This window comes from Manis pentadactyla, chromosome 5 (assembly GCF_030020395.1).
Source record: "Manis pentadactyla isolate mManPen7 chromosome 5, mManPen7.hap1, whole genome shotgun sequence".
NCBI classification, from domain to species: Eukaryota; Metazoa; Chordata; class Mammalia; order Pholidota; family Manidae; genus Manis; species Manis pentadactyla.
In genome coordinates this window covers 149,941,978-149,959,756 of record NC_080023.1, presented here as the reverse complement: position 1 = coordinate 149,959,756, position 17,779 = coordinate 149,941,978, and the positions used below count along the sequence as shown (strand labels likewise).

Below are 17,779 nucleotides of genomic sequence, written 5' to 3'. Positions count from 1 at the left end.
GAGTCAGGACCCTCTGCTGTCAGCCCTGCCTATCTCTCCCACCAGCCATGGCTCGTCACTGGCCTAAGCCCTCTCCTCAGGGCCCTAGCACATGCTGTTCCCAGAACACTTTCCCTACAGGTTCCTGGCAACATAGCAGCGCAGAGGCCTCCCCATCTTCTAGATTTCCCTGCTGAGCTGACGTCCACTGAGTGGGGTTGGAGGTGACAGCACACAAGTGGCACTCAACAAACTTCCGTCCCTTCCATTCCACTTCCCCTGGGTAGGTTTCCCCACTCTGCAGGGCCTTCATGTAGCCTTCAGAGGCTGGGGTGGGCCAGACAGCAGGGATGGAGGCAGCACGTAGAAGCATAGAAACAGGAGCTTTATTCTCTAATGTGCATACAGCGAGTTCCTTACACAATCAAGGAAATGGTTTCTCTTTCAGGCATCTGACTCTTTTATCAAAAGAAAATCCGTCAGCTTAGTCCCACTCTGGGCAGAAGCTGCCCTGAGCAGTGTTCTTAACCTCAAGTAAAAGGCTAACGGGGAGATGGGAAGGCGTACACACCACCAAATGCCCAGATGCCCTAGGCTTGTGGGGACAGCTGTTAGGGGGTGTAGCACAGAGTGACACCCCAAAAGATACTTCCCCACACTGCCATAGAGCCAGACTGGGAAGACCAGGAGGGTCGGGCTAATGGGGTATGGCCAGGGCCATCCAGTCAAGGCCTCAGTGCTCAGCATCCATGACGTCCAAGTATTTGGCTTCAATGATTCGGGGCAGCAGGTTGTAGCTGGGGTGGGGTGGAGGGTAGAGGGTGAGCACTGGGTCAGACAAGGCAGAGGGCACCACTCCAGCCCACCCACAGGGCCAGGCTGCCCACCGCAGCCCGCCACTGTGCGACCCAGCTCCAGTACCGGATGGGGATCATGGCGATCATGATGAGAGGAAAGATCATCTTCATGTAGGGCAGGGTACTCATGCCAAAGGCACAGAGCAGCAGCAGCTGCAGGACCTGCAGGCCTGTGAAGTAGTGGATCTTCCTCTGCGGCACCCTCCGGACGTAGTGGGTGGGTGGGTATGAGGTCTGCAGGCAGCAGGAACCAGGCTTAGGCAGGTGGGGGGCTGAACCCCTACCCACACCCCTCCCACACAGGGCCACACACCCACCTGGTCCTTGAGCAGCAGAACCATGCGCTCGAAGAGCTGGTTGCTGTCAATGGAGGTGAGTGCGATGTAGAGGAAGAGGCCGTACAGCACAGGCTTGGGGATCCACTGCAGTGGGAAGGGCAGCAGCAGGAGGGAGAACCCCACCAGGACGCTGGCACCCAGTGTGGTCAGCCGCGTCTCCTTCACATTCACGATCCTGTGTGGTCCCAGGGCACCCACTGGTCATCTCCTGCTCTGGTCATGGGGCCACAGCCAATCTCTGGTCACACGTGGTTCTGGGCTACATCATTTCTGGGCCCTTACTCCTGGGCCACAGACCTCCCTAGGTCATGTGGCCCAGGGTCCCGCCTACCTCATGGTCCACGTGACCCTTGCTTCAGGTCTCAAGGGGCTGTTGTCACACTCACGTCTCATAAATGTGCCCGTTCTCCACTCGCTCCTCCACCAAAGCCAGAGCCCGTACGTGCAACGGAGAGTGGGGGTAGGCAGCATGGATCCAGGGCAGCCCAAACAGAGACAGCCCTGTGTTGATGATGGCAATGAGCAGGAGGTCCCAATGGTAGGCAGTGCCCTTCACCAGCCTGTGACAGACAGGGGCCACATGTGGACAGATAGCCGCTGGCTCTTTGGAGGGCTGGGCACATGCTCGCCCCTCCCTGCACAGCCCTGCAAACCTGTTCTCCGGAGCATTGGTCAAGGCAGCCACCAGGTTCTGCTCGATGAAGAAGAGCATGGATAGCAGGAAGCCAAGGCCCATGGCACCGCCGATGGCCGCTAGGGACAGCGAGTGCATCTCGGCTAGCTCAAACAGGCTCTCGCTGGGGTTGTAGCTGAACTTGCTCACTGCAGCAGGATACAGGCCCCTGCTCAAGCCTGCAGGCCCCAGGCAGCAACCGCACCCCAGCCCAGCCTGGTCCCAACTTACTCTTAATTTCCTGGAAGCCATAGGAGCAGATGAGAGAGAAGGTGAGCACCGAGATGGGCAAGGCACAGTCTGACAGGATCTCACGCATGTGGGGGTGCAGGTAGGGGCTGGGGACACAGGCCGCAGGTGTGTTTGCATGGCCTGGGGACTCTGCCCCCTTCTCCTCACCCTGGACCCCCCCTCACCTCTTCTTGAACTGGTAGAGGGTGTAGCTCAGCCAGAGTGTGCCCAGCATGATGAGGAGGCTGAGCACGGCAGTCTCCCGGCCTGGGTGCTCAGAGGCACGGCTGCCCACAGAGGTCAGCTCTGGTGTGCTGGTCAGGAAGCTGGTGTTGAGGGCAGTGTGGAGGCTGGTGTTCAGGCCCAGCTGGCTCACCATGGAAGTGCTGTCCATGTAGAGTTTCCCAAAGTTGTGGCCATAGTAGTACTTCTGGAATACTGTGGATAGAGGCCAGCCGGCCTCAGCCATTCTGGGCTCTGGGAGATGGGAGCCCAGCTGCCTCCTGGATGTGAGGTAGAGGGGCTCCAAGGGGAGAAAAGGCTTCTGGGAGGAGGTGGGGGATCTGGCCTTCTCTGTCAGCCATGAACCACTGACGTGCCATGACCCCTGCCCTGCCCCCGGCTGTTGTCCCTTTGCTCCATCTGACAGCACCCGGCCAGTGCTTCTGATCCTGCCTGGGCAGCACTGGCCCCTCCAGCTCATGGGCCTACTGCTCTCTGCCAGTCACAGCTCCCCAGAGCCCCCTGGACCATGGCAGCAACGTCAGCCTGCTAGCTTCTTGGCTGCCCAGGCCACAGCCCGTTGTCCCCATCTCAAGTCAGCTCTCCCTGCAGCTGGTGGCCACCAGCTGGACACTCACTTTTGACCATGCCCTTGACAGCATCCAGCACGAATGTGATGGAAATGAACAGGGCAATGATTTCCTCTGTTGACCTGCCAGGGGGTGATAATGCCTCTTAAGATGAGGGTGAGCTGTAAGGGGCCAAGGGGGAGGCTTCCCTGAGCTTCTGTACGGTCCCCCCACCTCCTCCTGCCACAAAGACCAACCAAGGTCCCAGGCTTTCCCCGTGAGGTAGTGATGTGGGGGTAACCCATCCGCTCTAGGGTTACAGGACTTCAGAGGCTGGCATAGAGGCAGACCCAGATCCCTGCACTGGTTTCCCTCCTGCTTGAGGGACCCAGCAGCTCAGGGAAGGCCCTGTCACCTCTTGAAGACACTCATGACCAGGCTGAGATTGAAGAGGGCATAAAGCGCAAGGAAGAAACTGTTCCATAGGCCCGTCCACGCATAGAAGGTGTTGAAGTCGAGATCATAGTCATCACAGATGCCACGGATCACTGCAAGCAACAGGACGGGTGGGCAGTCAGGGCCAGGCCAGGGCCAGGGACCTCGGGAACCACCTCCCCACTGCCGCCCCCATGGCACCGTGGATGTAGAGGGCCAGAGGCGCCGTTGTCAGCAGCACCACCAGCGGCTGCCCAGAGAAGAGCGCGTACAGGAGGCCTCCGATGCTCTGCCCCGCTATGGTCTTCTGCACATCTGAGGGAGTGGGGCAGTCAGGCAGGCACCATGGCCTCTACCCTACCCGCACATCCCTACCAGCCCTCAGCCCCTCACCGATGGCCCCGTTCGTGTTCTCATCGTTGAGGGACCCAAAAGCGATTGTGGGCAGGAGGCAGGCGAAGTAGAGGAACAGAGTGGTGGTGATATATTTGCCCACAGCCTTGTTTTTCCCAATAATGCCTAGGAATGGGGGACGGGATGGAGAGTGTATTGGGGATGCAGGACAGGCACACAGGTTGTCCTGGGACCTGAGCCACAGGCCTATCTCCGGGGGGACCAGAGGGCCACGTACCATCAGTGAAGTCCAACGCATACACGGGGAACCTGCGGGCAATGTCCTCCCGGATGCCCTTCCCCACAGGGAGAAAGTCCTTGTGTCGCAGGGGCTGGGGAGGAGGACAGATGTCTGTTAGCCCTGTGGCCTGTGCCCTGCACTGCCACCCAGGCCCACCTCCACTCCGTACCTGCAGGTGTCTGTGGATGCAGACGGAGCTCATGGCGTAGCCCTTCATGCTGGGGGTCAGATGATGGCTCACCATGGTGAGCAGTTGTCTCTGATGTACCAGGGCCTCCTTGAATTCTTCCTCTGTGCGAGTCTTCAGAAGCTTCTGGCGGAAGGTGATGTCCAAGAACATGGTGGCGAATGTACGCGCTACCTCTGTTGCAGTCTTGGTGCTTTTCTGGGGGTAGAGGAAAGAAGAATCATGTCTGTAGGCCCTGCAGAGCAGAGGGTGCCCTGCCCTGCCCTTGCCATACAAGGATGTTCCCAGCATGTAGCAGGTACTCTCCTTGTGAACTGGCAGCAGGTTCTGTCCCCCAAAGCTCAAGCATTAGTGAACCCTGCCACAATTCCCACCAGGTGAGATTACTAGAACCGCCATCAAATCAGTGTTTTCCTTATGAACTCATGCATTCTTAGTAACTCAGGGGTTGGTCTTGCCCTGAGAACACAAATTGGTGACATCGTGGATGATGAAATCAGTGATGGAGGAAAATATATCCTTCCAGCTGCATTTGACCAGTGGTGTTTGTACTGTCTGTGGTTTATCTGATTTTCAGAGGGATTCTTGCCTGGCCAGGGTCAATCCTCACCATAAACTCAGTGTCCAGCCTCCACCCCAGCAGCATGTCTCACCTCCCCGACCAAGGTCCCCTGGGAGCCGTGTCCAACCCTTTGTGCCATCCAAAGCAACAGTGCCAGGGCTGGACTGCATATCCTCTTCTGCGAGATCTTAGAACAGGCTTGTTCTCCCAGGAGGAATCACGTGTCAGGCGGTTGGCCTGTCCCAAGGCACTGGTCACCCGCACCACTCTTAGGATCCTGCTTCTTCCACTGTTCTGGCCACCTTGCCAGCTGTTGCTCTCTCTGACCCATGAGTGCCCACTGCCCTAAACTAAATGCCCTCCCTCTGTCACCAGCTCTGGAATGCTTGGGGAGGACCATAGCATGTCTATGAAATCCCCTTTAGACCCCTTGTCTAAAGAAAAGTCTGGGGAGGGGGTCATGCCAAATTCTGAGTCTACATGAGAGGCAAGGGCAGAATCATCAAGAAACTAATGGAAGCTTAAGCGTTAAGTCCCCTCCTAGGCCTGTGGAGGGACCCTGGCCATTCTCTTGTCGTGATTTTTAAATCCTTTTCCTTAAAAGACCCCCGAAATTCTATCAGCTTCAGCCCCCACAAATACGAGATGCCCCTGACCAGGAGGTTATAGCCCAGGAAGGAGTAGGGATCCTTGGTCAGCAAATCACAAAGCCAGCCAACTGGAAGGATTAGGGTCAGGGCAGGCCAAAGAAAGGCCCTATGTTTGAATAACAATTTTAAAAAGCATCTCTTTTTAGTCAAAAAGGAAATACTACCTTTTTGGCAATCTCTGGAATGATTAGGGTTGGATGAGGACCTAGCAAGGACGCTTCAGATAACCCAGCAGGGCAGAGATGGATGGCTGGGGTGAGCATGAGGCCTTCAGAGACCAGACTATGGGACCCTCCAGCACATGGAGGGATGCCCCTGGGAAGGGGACAGAGCAACCTAGAGCCCTCCTCCCCAAGAAAGACCTGCCCCAAGACCCTTACCATCTTGGGGGGGGTGAGCACCAGGATGACGAACCGCACCTCACAGGAATTCTCCCCCCAGTTCTGTGGGCGCACCAGGCGGCTGATGCACACGTGCCGCTTCAGCAAGGCCTTGGAGGTACAGCTAGCAGGGACAGGGCAGGGCACACAGCACACAGCTGTCACCCTCGGAAGCTGGAGCTCCCCCAACCCAAAGCCCCCAAGTGTGCCCCTTGGCGACCCCTGTTAGGGAGAAAAAAAAAGACCAAATGGGATGGAGTGCTCATGCCCTCTGCCCCAAACTGGGTGGAGTCTCTGCAGGGACATGGGATGCCTAGTTCCAGTGTGACATGGGGAAGCCAAATACGGTGGCCTGGCAACTCACATGATACAGAGCCACGACTGCTGGTATTGCACCCCTGTGGCCGTGGCAGTGACCCCTTGGATGGTATCTGACAGCAGGTGGACTGAGGATAGAGTGGGGGGGAGGAGGAGGGTCAGCTGGCCCACCTCCCTAACCTTCCCTGCCCAAGTGGGCAGACAGGCCTTACCTTTACCTTCCTTGGGGGCCCCGGCATCAGTGAAGAGCATGGCCATGAGCAGGTCTAGGTTGCAGTCTGGCTCAATGTTGTAGGGGTCATGGGCTAAGCGGCACAGCATGGCCCGCAGCACGTCATCCAGGGAGGGGGCCGTCTCATTCAGGATGATTCTGGCCCGTGCCAGGAAGCCATCTAGGTCCCTGTGTGCTCGGATCTCTTCCTCAAAATTCTTTAACTTCAGGTACTATGAAGACCCCACGCACAGAATGACACAGGCCCATGAAGAAGACCCACTGTCACTGCCTGGGCCCCTCATCCACGGTGGTCGTTGGCTGCCGCGCTAACCAGGACCAACGCCCCCTCCAGGAGGGAAGGTCCAGCATGGCTGGTCCCAATAGCCAGGGCTTGGGCTAGTGCGACATCTCTGCTTAGTGTGAGAGGGGAGCAGTGCGAGCTTTCCCAGGGAGCAGCCACCTCCACCCCCAACTAGTGGCCCAGGACCAAAAGTCTCCCATCCTGCCGACAGGCCACTCACCTTTCGGGAGGTATGTAGGAGCCCGCAGCCACCTGATGACTCACTTTCCGCTAGAAAAAAGTGGGGGGCTCAGGGTGCCACCCCACCTCTTCAAGTCTCTCTTGGTGGAGTGGGGCCATGTCTATCCAGTCCCCTGCCCACCCCCCAGCCTGTCCCTGCTACAATCCCCATACCAGCCTGGGCGGGCTGCACCTCGAGGTTGACGTTGACAAAAACACGGATGCTCTCGCCAGACACAATGGAGGAGTTGACCGTGTCGAAGGCCTCATCCCCCAGGCTCTCCTCACGGGTTTCAGAGGCATCATCTGTGTCACACTTGAGGTAGCCTAGAGACCCAACCACCATCGGGAGAGACCCCCAAGAGGGCCTGGCCGTCAGTGCTCCATGCTGGATGGAGAGTCTCTGAGCCCAGGAAGCAAAGGCAGCAGGCTGTCCTCTGGGTGCACCCTTAGTGCATGGTGGCTCTCTTGTAGGCCAGGAAGGGAGCCTCCGGCCCAGCAGGCAGAATATTTAGTCCTGGCCCCGTGCCCCTCAGAGTACAAAAGCTCAGCCCTGCACTGTTCAGACCCACACGAACTGGTTAGTTAGAGGAAAATCAGTTCACACCACAAACTTGGGCCAGGCACATGAAGCAATGATACGGTGATGCCTGCCCAGCCCCTGCCCTCCCAGAACCCCGAGGTTACAGGACCCAGACTGCCCGGCTCGCCAGATGAAACCCAAAGGAAGTCAGAGCCCCTGCAGTATCTGGACCAGCTCCCCTCTACCTCACTGGCACAGGGTCTTAGAGGTCCTCCTCCTGGGGAGGGTGTGTGCGGTGAAGCATCAAGACTGGGAAACCTGGTGCAGATATCACACTAGACTCAGTAGCAGGAAAGCCAGAAAAACAGACAGGGGCTGACAGGGGCTGGGACCCCCAGAAGACCTCATCTCAGCACCACCCCCATGATGGGTAAGGAGCGCTGCGGCGCCATGGGACTCCAGAGCACAGAGCCGGCTGCCCACTTGCTCTTGGTCTGCATCTCGGTTCCTGCAACTGCCTATCATACAGGAAGGCTTCCTGGTGACATGCAAATGTTCCCATCTTGCCAAGTCTTGCTGGGGCTCCCTGCAGCCTCTGAGATGACAGTCTGAGACAGCCTTGCTCCTTATCCTGACCCCTGGCCCCTCAGGACCAGTCCCACCTGGGACCTCAGACTCTTACTCCTCAGGCCAGTAGGCCAACGCCCCAGGCATGCCAGCTCCTGTCCTCTAAACCAAGGGCTCCCCTCCTGGAAGGCCTTCTTCAAGGCTTGATGGAACCCCTCCTGCTCTTGCAAGGCCTCCTAATGCCCTGTCTCACACTTGGCCCAGCCAGCACCCCTTCCTGACTATCCTGTGGGTCCCCTATGGTTTATCACTTGTGAGTACTCCCAGGAAAGGGGCCTTTGCAGCCCAGACCCCACTAATGCCTGACAAACACCTGCACAGGGACAAGGAAGGGTCAGCAGCATGCCTACACCTGCCGGGCAGTGACTCACCCTGACTCACTTCCACTCCTGCCTGCCAGTTTCCTCTGCACATCCCAGGCCCTGTTCCCCCCATGTCCTGTACTCAGCCTGGGCTCTTTCTGGGCAGCAGGCACTAGACCTCCCCACCAAGGCCCCCAGGGACTGGTGATCCCTACTCCAGGTCTACACTGCACCCAGAGCCCAGAGAAGAACTATTAAGTCAAAAGATGTCCTTCCTGCTTTTGTTCCAGAGCTCTGTCCATGAAAAACTCCTTCCTCCCCAATTCCAGGCCTGCTTTGCATAGACCACCAGCCCCAACTTGCCCCAACCTCCTTTCTGTTACCCGCCCAGAATCCACTATTCCTTGGCACTGCCCCTCACACTCCCCACTTCTCCCCTACCCTTGGCTCTACTTAGACCTGCCCAGCTGACACTACCAAGTCCCTGAAGGCCCCTGGGATGCCATGTCCCCACTTCCATCCTGCAGCCTAGCCACACACCTAACCTGCCCAGGAGAGGGAACAGCATGCCCTCCTAGGACCACAGGATGACCAGAGACCTGCCAGAGTCGAGAGCAGTGTCAGCTGCCTCTCCAGTCACACACCACAGCCTCCTGCAGGGGATGATCTAAAAGCATCCCAGCACTAACACAGGACCACAGACAGGTGCCAAGGCCATGGCTATCCGGGTGGATGGACTAGAACCCCTAGAGACTTTTGACCAGCAATTTCTCTCTACACATACCCACACTTGAAAGGCACTCACCTGAATCTTCAAGGTATCCGTTCTGCGACATGACAGAGTTTGCTGCAAGGGAAGCCAAGGAATTGTCACCAGCTCCGTAGTACAGCCCTGGATGAAACCCAGTATGCATAGTACATACTGCAGCCAGGGCCCATTTGCTTCCCACCCCACACCAACCCTGCTGATTCCTTCTTATCCTTCCCAGAGACCCAACCCAGGCCAACCTGGGGAGATAAAGGAACAGTAGGCAGTACTAGCGAGAGGCCCCTGGAGGAGCCAGAGGAAGCCAAGACTATTATTATTCTTCAGCCCACTTGGTAGGGGTCGCCGAGATGGGAAAGGGTGGAAGATGGGAGAGGTTCTCAGCATGTTTTCTCCAGGACTTATTAATAGTACCCAGAGAAGTAAGGCAGGACCCCTGGCTGCAGAATTCAGCTGCCGGGAGGAGCTCTGTCTCTCCACCTTCCCTGCAACAGACGGCCTCCTCTCGAGGCTTCGCTGCCAAGCCCAGAACCTGGGCTGGGACCCTCCTCCCAGGACACTGCGACTCTCCCTCTCACGTAGGTCTCTGGGGCCATCAACACCCATCACACGGGCAGTCGCCCGAGGTCCCACTGGGGTCGGGATCGTGGTGCGGGGTGGGGGAGAGCCGACTCAGCAACGGCCTCCTCCTCCTCCTCCCCTTCCTCCCCAGGGCGTCACCGTGTCCCGGGCCTACTGAGAGGCGGAGCCGTTGGTCCTCAAGGAAGACGGGATGGGGTGGGGGCAAGTGCACTCTCCTCGCGCCGCGTGCGGGGCCCCGGATGGTCCTGGCTGTTTATGCGGTGCTGTGCGAGGAAGGAAACGCCAGGAGGTGCCGCGTGCACGAGAGGAAAGCGCCTCCAGACTCGGAGACCCTGGGTGTCTGGGGGCAGGATGCGGACGGACGCGCGGGGCGGGAGGCAGGGCCGCATCCAGAAGGGAGGGGCGGGGCCGGTAGCATCCGAGGCCGCAGGGGTTGACAGAGGAAGAGGGTCTAGAGGGGTGGAGATGGTGCATAATCTGCTCCCATCCCAGGCGCCTCACGTGCAGGTAAAATGCTCACACAAACTCCGGGCTCGCCCTAGGGTGTCAGAGCCGCGAGGGAAAGTCCCCTGTGGCCGCGCAGAGAACAGAGGGCCGGGCACCCAAAAGGATGGGCAGGCTTTCCCGCAGCGCCGAGGCAGGAAGGTGTCGGGGTCGAGGGTTGGGGGGTTGCAAAATGAGGTTTTCCGAGGCGTCAGCGTGCCCCGCTCTTAAGAGTCCGGCATTCGGGGTGCTAGCGAACCCAAAGCTCCGCCCCACCCACTTCCAAGCTCCCCCGCCCCTCCACCGGCTACCTCATTGGTTCAAAAACTTAAGCATTTCAAGTTGGCGATTCAGCATTAAAGCAAGCCTACGGTGACCACCAAGCCGTCCCCGAGCCTGCCTCCGTCCCCCGCGTACTCGTGCTCACTTCCACTCGGTCTAGGTCGAACCACAACCGGATCCCCCACGACCCTCTCTCCCACCATGCCCCGGGGCCGGCGGCACTGGCATTCTCACCAGTGCTCCGACGGCTTCGCGTCCCGGCCCTCGCACGACTTTGCCGCGGAGACCGGGCGGCCTTCCCGCCGCAGGCACCCACCGCACGGCTGGAGGTGGAACACACACCTGGAGGCCGCGGCCGTGGCCTAGGCGATCGGCCACCGGACCGCTGCCGACGCGCGCGCACGCCCGGGCTCCTTGCCTCAGGCTGGGGGACCCCCAAACTAGGCGTGCGGGCGGCGGGATCCGGCGACACACCCCCGCGCCGCACCTGGGTCCTAATGCCGCTCAGAGGCCTCGCCCCCGCGCAGGAGGCCGTGTCACCAAGGGCGGAATACCGCCCTGCGCTCTCACCCGCGCTCCTCAGCCCCGGGCGGGCTGCTCCCGGGAGCCCGCGGCGAGTTAGGCAGAGTGTGTAGACCAGGATCCTTCGGGTCCGGGCGCAAGCCCAGACGTCTCAGCATTAGGGGCCGGGCGGTCTGGGGAGAAGCTTGACGGGCCCGGGAACCGGTGGAGTGGTGGCACTGCAGCAGGGCGGGGGAGGGCTTCCCCGGCGTCGGCTTTAAGCTCGCGGCCGGCCCCCGCCCCCTCCTCTCGGTAGGGGGCCTCCGCCAGGCCCTGCCCGCCGGCTGCCCCGCCCTCTCCCCTGGTCCTGGTTGCTCCCGCGGTAAACCCTCCTATTCCTCCTCCAGGAAGCGCGCACTGGCAAACTAGACGGGCCGGCGCGCATTCCCGGGGCTACGCCCCGGCCTGCTCCGCTGCGTCGGGTTTGCTAGCAGCACTCCTCTCGGTGTCAATCCTGGTCTGGTCGTTCCGCGCCCTCCGTCTTCTCTTGGGTCAAGGTCTTGGCTCGCGACTCCTTTCCTTCCCAAGGTGGCCCCGCCGCCCGGTTTTCCTTCCCGGACACGGGGTCTGGGGACGCGCCTTCTCCGGCGTCTTGTCTTCTGAGAGGAGAGAGAGAGAGGGAGAGAGGAGTGTGTGTGTGTGTGTGTGTGTGTGTGTGTGCGCGCGCGCGCGCTTGTGTAGGGAGGTGTGGTGCTCGTGGGCAGGCGGGCGCGCGCTGCGATGGGGTCCGGCAAATCTGACCTGTGCGTTGAACCCCTGGTCTGACTGTCGGTGGCCTCTCAGCAAATGATTCCACAGCCCTTGGGCCCAGAATTAACCCAAGAATTCTCCCCATCCCCTCCACCCCTGGCTGCCAGCTCGAGGACTAGCCGCGATCCTCCTCCACCACCCAACCCCCTTTTGGGACAAGAGTCTCAGCCACTGTACCCCAGGCATGATAGAGGGGCCCGAGGCAAGAGGAAGGTGAGCCCACCTCTGTGGAGGGACTTCTCTACAGAACTCCTGATGCATTGGGAGGGGACCCTATGCACAATCAGGTGAGTTGGGCTGCCGGGTTTCCCTCCCAGCAACAGCCTTGCTAGAAGAGACGCCGTTGGGGCAGGAAGCCATGGGGTACCTCTCTGGTAGATAAATGACCTGGTAGTCGGGAGGGCCTTGAGCATCCTGCTCCTGACTGCTCCAGGAGCAGCTTGGGAGGATACCTACTCAACTCTGACAACTGACTGAGGGCTGGCTACATGCTGCTTTTGTGGAGGGTGAGCAGGGCCTGAGAGGAGAGACACAGGGTCATCCTGGCCATTCCCTCCACTCTGCCCTTGGTACCTTCTCTAGATGCCCTCTCGCTAGGGATCCCCAGCCAGTGGCACACTCCTGGAGTCCCATGGGTGAGGGCTGGAGGTTTTGGAGAACTGAAGAACAGACTGCACAGGTAGCGGTGCGGGGGCTGGACCCCTGAAAAGCCACCTGTTTTGACCCCAGCCTCTCCCATCTGGAAATACCTAGGCTTCTGCAACTGCCTCCCTGTGTCACCAGCAGTTCCCAACACCTGGACCTTCCAAGGATGTCCCTGAACTGGAGGGGCAGCTGTCCATTCCCGTTACTGCAGCTTCCTCCTCCCTCATCCGACCACCTCACCAAGTAGCTCACTGAGGAAGCAGGAGCCTAGGGCCAAGCTTCCTCCAAGGGGTCGGTCTTTGGACCTGGCTCTCAGAGGAAGTGACCCTGGCTGGGTCCCTGCCTCAGCCTCCAGGGCTCTGCCCCTGCAGGTTCCATTCCCCTGGTTGCCCTGAGAGCTCCCTTAGCCCCAGGGCCCTGCTGCAAAGTGAGAAGCTGTTTCCTCCCACCCACCCCTGCCTCTGTGGGTCAGAGGCTGAGGGCAAATGCGGGTGCCCCAGGGCTCCCCGCCTGTGTTCCCCCCCTGGGTCCTTAACACCGGCAGTTTAGGGACCCAGGCACACCCATTTCCTCTCATTCCCTCCATTGGGGGTCTCAGATTTCGCTGGGCTATGGACACAAAGCCTTGAGCACTGGGTTCCAAAGGGCACTTAATGGCTTTCAAAGAGCTTTCAGCTCAGCTTTCTCTGTGTGCTACTTAAACCAGTAGGTTTTAGAGTCTGGAGCACGAAGTAATTCTATAGTATCTCATTAAAAAATGCAGAACAAAACCCCAAACACTCCCTTGAACTCCCTTCCCCTTCCAGGTCCCATCCAATTCCTCAGCTGTGCTTCAGAGCACATTTCCCCAATGAGTTACCTCTATTCCTGTCTTCACGCCTGCCCTACTTCTTTTCAACACACTCACACCTACCTTTTGTCTCCACCACTCCACTGAAACTGTTCTGGTCAAGGTCACCCTGCCTCAGCTTTCTTGCCAGCCCTGTTCCCTTCCCCCAGCAGCTCCCAATACAGATTGCCCCCTCCTTTTTCTTGCCACATTTTCTTCCCTTCCTCATACTTGCTCTTCTGACCTAGCTCGGTGTTGGTGGTCCCATAACTTTCCCTGGACCTATGGCTCTCTACCTGCCATGGCTGACCAGAGTTCATGACTCCTGACTTTGAGCTCCTGACTTCAACTTGCTGCAGTCTACCTTCTCCGCTCCCCACAACCTGGGTGGCTAACTGGCAATTCAAATGAAATTCAGGTAAAATAGAGCTCCCTAACCCACTTCCAACCGGCTGGCTGCCCTGGACCGGGGAGTCACCCTGACTCACTGACATCTGATCCACCAGCAAGTCTGTTGGGTTCATCTTCAAAACAGCTCAGTTCTGCCTATTTGGACCCCAAACCTGGTTCATCTGGCCTTCTGACTTGCCCCCCACACCTCCCCCTATCCATCTCCACTCCAGTGGCTTCTCATGGCATTTAGGAAAATAAAAGCAAGCTCACAGACCAGGGAGGGGTGTGGGGTAGTGGTGCTGTGCAACCTGGCCCCTGCTTACTTTCCACCTCCATTCTATGGCTTCTGTTCCCAGGGGAGCATTGCTCCAGCCACCATGGCCGCCAGCCCCCACCTGCCTTAAGGCCTTGACAGTCTGGGTGCCTGGAAGCTATTTCTGTAGCTCCGCACGGCTCATTTCATTCAGCTTTCAGAGAGGCTTTCCCTGGTCACACTGTCTGCAGTAGGTTCCTGTTTCCTTCCATCACAGACCCTCATGGCCCCTAACTCTGAGCTCCTACTCTTCTGGCTAGACCTGGAGCTCCTGAGAGCAAGGCTGGGTGTGCATCCTTCACCAGTACAGGGTAGGAGGTGCTCAGTAAACCTGGGACATGGGGAATGCATGACCCACACCTGCATGTAGAGCTCCCAGAGGCTTTTGGGTCATGAAGCCCCCCAGATGGCCTCTTCATCCTCCACCCTCCACTCCCGCTCAGGTTTTCCAGCCAGATATGCCTGACTCCCTTTGCCTACTTGTCCTTATTCCATACTCAGAAATCACTGAGTCCTTTTATTTCTACTTCCCTTGGAGCCTCGGTAAGAGTGGCTTCCTGCACTGTACAACAGTCAGCTTCTCCTCGAGTCACCTGGGTTTTACAAGCTGCTTGGGGTTCCTGTTGCCCTGGGCAGGCAGCCTTGACCAGGTCCCAGCCCTTCCCAGCCTTTCTCTAGGTGCAGCTGTACCGCCCCCTTGTGGTTCCTGGAAGAAGCTGCTCCCAGGGCTATTTGGTGATGCTGGTGGGGGTTGGGGGAGGGATGTGGCCTCCACGGGCACCACCTTCCCGCCCCACCCAGGACATCTCCAGACCCCATAGGTGGGTAGGAGTTTGGTGCCCAACTAACACAGCATTAAGCCTTGTCCCAGTTGCCACCTACCCCCACTGAGAGAAAGATCCAGGCTCCTATTAGTGCAGCCAGGAGGGCAAGGAGCGCTGTAGAAGGCCGACAAGGACCTGCCCCACTCAGAACAACATCCCTCTGTGTCCCCATCCATATTCAGTCAGCATCTAGCACTGGACGGACCTGTAATGGCTCTCTGCTCAGTGATCCTATCTGGCCAGCAGGCTGTTGAACAGGAAGGTTCCAGGGCTGCCCCCACTGCCCACTGACCTGGGCTCCAGTTTCACAGCCCAGCTTCTCAGCCAAGAACCCCCTGGCAGACAGACACCATCAAACACTGACCAACTTTTGCCCACCCCACTCCAGGGGCCACGAGAGATGCTCAGTCCCTGCCCCGCTGCCCCCCCATCACACACACTGTGTGTGGCAGTGCCCAATGGCTTCCTCTAGCAGGACCCTCCAAGGCAGATGCCCAGCATGTCAAAACCCCTCAAGAGCTTGCTGAAATGCAGATCCCCAGGCCAGACCCAGGGATTCTCATTGAGTAGGACCTATGCCCGGGCCAGACCCAGGGATTCTCATTGAGTAGGACCTATGATGAGGCTGGGAATCTTCACCCCCAACAAGTTCTCCAGGGCATGCAGAGGGTGCAGCAAGTCTTGAGACAAATGCTGCAGGTCTGGTGCCAAACTTCCCCACCCTTGTCTACCCCCAGGCCCTTTGAGACCCATCACTGGCCACCTGAGGTCTTCCAAGAGTCTGGGCAGCCTGTCACTCTCCTGGCCATCCTTGCCCCCCTCAGCTATTCTGTGTACCCCACATCCTCCCCAACCACGGTTCTCAATTCTCACTGGTTCTTGTGTCCATGGGGCTGACCAAGGTCCTGCCAGGAGTTCACTGACTCTGCCTGCGGTGCTATTTCAGACCGCCCTTTCCCTGGGCTCCAGCTCCTCCCAGCCTCTTGTAGGAAGCTGGATGCTTTAGGTACAGAGAGTGAGCCAAAGAAAGGTGCAGGGCAATGCCCTCAGGCAAGACTTCCAGCTTCTTTGGGTCTAATATATTTTATCTATAAAACAAAGAAGTTGAGGGGATAAAAGGGCACAAAAGTTCTTAATCATAACGTCAGTTGGCCACGGGGATGGTAGTACAGTATGAAGAATATAGCCAATGGATTTGTAACATCTTTCTGTGTTGACAGATAGTAACTGCACTATGTTAGAGTAAGGATTTAATAATGTGGGTAACTGTGTATTATACTTGAAACTAATTTAAGATTGTATTTATATATCAATGATACTTCAATTAAAAAACAAAACAACCCAAGGAGGTTGAAATGGAGTCTTTTCAGCTAGAAAATTCCATGAATTTTTTGGTTATCAAACCATCTTTCTTCTTCCTGTTGTCCTTATTTTGCTATTATTTGGACATTCATTCAGGCATAAAATTTCAGAGTAAAGGTGTAAAGTTTCTTAAACATTTGAATCCATGAGAGGAAAAGTTAAACTTCTTTACTGCCATGGGGAAAGCAGTAGTAATTGTAGGATTAAGTGGAAATATATTCACTTAGTTTTGTTAGCTTCTTTTTTTTAATACAGAATTGTTCATTTATTAGTTTGATATATTGACCATGACACTTTTTTTTTTCCACCAAATTATTTTGGCTGGTCAATTTAGCAGTGCAGAAGCCTGGGAAAGACAGGAATAATTTCTGGATAAACAAATTTATTTTTCTTCAAATTTTTGGAGACTGAAACAAGAAAGTTTTTGGAATTGTTTCAAAATGTTGGGTTTTTTTCCACTTTGGCTTTTTCCACTTCTACCTTGAGGTCACCCCCTTTGCTCTTGTCTAATTACTTGTTTTGCCAATTGTTCCTTCAAAACACACTCTAGTTGGTGCCTCTCTTGTCCCTACCAGTGTGGAGCAGGAGCCCACCACATCCTCGACTCCCACGTCACAGTCTACGTGATCTTTTATTAAGGAAAAAGACAATTCTCAAACGGGCTCCCATCGAACACTGGTGGCCATGGGTGCACTGAGGCACTATAGAGCCACATTAATGGTGGCCTGTTCTCCATCTGCAGGGGGGAAATGATCTAAGCGGACAGAATGCTTCCAATTAAAAATTTTTCTTTTCTTCATTAAAAATCACAACTGCAACAGAACAACTCTTTGTGCTTGCTATCACTTGTACTAGGAAAGACTAGCAGAAAGCAAAATTTAGAAAGTCAGTAGTTACCTGATTTTAACAGAGAAGTTCACGAACAGCCTGCCAGGGGGATGTGCAAAGTTGTTCTAGAGGAGCAAGACCTTCTTTGGGGGATGCAGCTCCCCAATTGGCTTGGTGTTGAGAGGCCCTTGGAAGTACATAGTGACCCTTGACCAGGCCAGTCAGAATACTCGTGACCATTGTGACTGGTTCAGGGATGGGAATGTGACCCCAGACTTTGGGGCTGCATCTGGAGAAGGAGGTTGGGACTTGCGTTTGGGATGTTGGGGCTGCTGGTGGCATAAAGGAAGCTTATTGCTGTGGGAGAGGGAAGCCACCAAGGATGAAGAGAGGGCTCTGATGGCAACTGAGTGCCTGGGTCCAGCTGAGCTTGAAGCTGGCACCACCCTATACTCTTATAGCAACCAAGCCACTCCCTTTCCACCATGGGCTGGAAGTAGGGCATATTGTCATGTTTTCTTTGGGCATGGCCACTCCTAGATTGCATGATAGAAATTAACCCATCAGTATTTCTTCATGCTCCTCAGTCGTGATTTTCAGCAGCTCTACCAGAGGCCGTCTGTTCCAAATCACTTTTCACATGTCTACTCCTTCAGGAGTCCCTGATTTCGGGGTTCGAGCTTGCTCTCAAGTTTCAGTAGTGCCTTGCCCCTTCGTGGACTCGGGTGGGGCTTGGGCCTCCTTCCCAGTTCCCAGGCTTCCTGGCCTTTAGGTCCTCTGGCCTGCAAAGACCGTCCAGCTGGGGAGCTCTTTCCCATTTATTGTGTCCTCCACCTCCCTGACAATTCTTTAAGGGTAACCCTAAACCCTGGCCGTTTCTGGAAAGTGCAAGCACAGGAACTCTGTCTAAACCTGGCCCTGCCGAATGGGACGGTGGGAG

The 17,779-nt window shown here is 56.9% G+C and overlaps 1 protein-coding gene across 9 annotated transcripts; it reads right to left on the bottom strand.

Moving 5' to 3' along the window:
- Nucleotides 1–343: 343 nt before the first annotated feature.
- SLC4A11 (solute carrier family 4 member 11) lies at nucleotides 344–11,478 on the bottom strand. 9 transcript variants are annotated; one of them, XR_005032500.2, is made up of 21 exons: nucleotides 10,569–11,478; nucleotides 9,724–9,832; nucleotides 9,027–9,068; nucleotides 6,944–7,096; nucleotides 6,771–6,820; nucleotides 6,248–6,479; nucleotides 6,082–6,163; nucleotides 5,718–5,841; nucleotides 4,108–4,323; nucleotides 3,936–4,029; nucleotides 3,698–3,823; nucleotides 3,506–3,619; nucleotides 3,285–3,417; nucleotides 2,939–3,012; nucleotides 2,264–2,516; nucleotides 2,079–2,185; nucleotides 1,828–1,996; nucleotides 1,561–1,734; nucleotides 1,154–1,258; nucleotides 901–1,070; nucleotides 344–776 (listed from the first exon to the last, which is right to left on the bottom strand). XR_005032500.2 is itself a non-coding variant. In XM_036924634.2 (21 exons), the coding sequence occupies exons 3-21, from the start codon at nucleotides 9,055–9,057 to the stop codon at nucleotides 713–715; spliced, it is 2,562 nt and encodes an 853-aa protein (XP_036780529.1). In that variant the 5' UTR covers nucleotides 9,058–9,068; nucleotides 9,724–9,832; nucleotides 10,569–11,478; the 3' UTR covers nucleotides 344–712. The 9 variants fall into 9 exon arrangements, 8 of the variants coding, with proteins under 8 accessions (XP_036780529.1, XP_036780534.1, XP_036780533.1 ...); XM_036924634.2 differs by having other exon boundaries at nucleotides 1,154–1,349; XM_036924639.2 differs by having other exon boundaries at nucleotides 1,154–1,349; nucleotides 1,828–1,927.
- Between the last annotated feature and the right edge of the window lie 6,301 nt (nucleotides 11,479–17,779).

What these genes read in the sequence shown, in the direction of transcription:
- SLC4A11 (XM_036924634.2), bottom strand. Translation starts at nt 9,057, where the DNA reads ATGTCGCAGAACGGATACCTTGAAGATTCAG. An exon ending in TCTGGCCCTCTACATCCACG is followed by an intron (nt 3,418 to 3,505) that starts GTGCCATGGGGG and finishes TGTTGCTTGCAG; the next exon opens with TGATCCGTGGCATCTGTGAT. An exon ending in TGGCTTCCAGGAAATTAAGA is followed by an intron (nt 1,997 to 2,078) that starts GTAAGTTGGGAC and finishes ATCCTGCTGCAG; the next exon opens with TGAGCAAGTTCAGCTACAAC.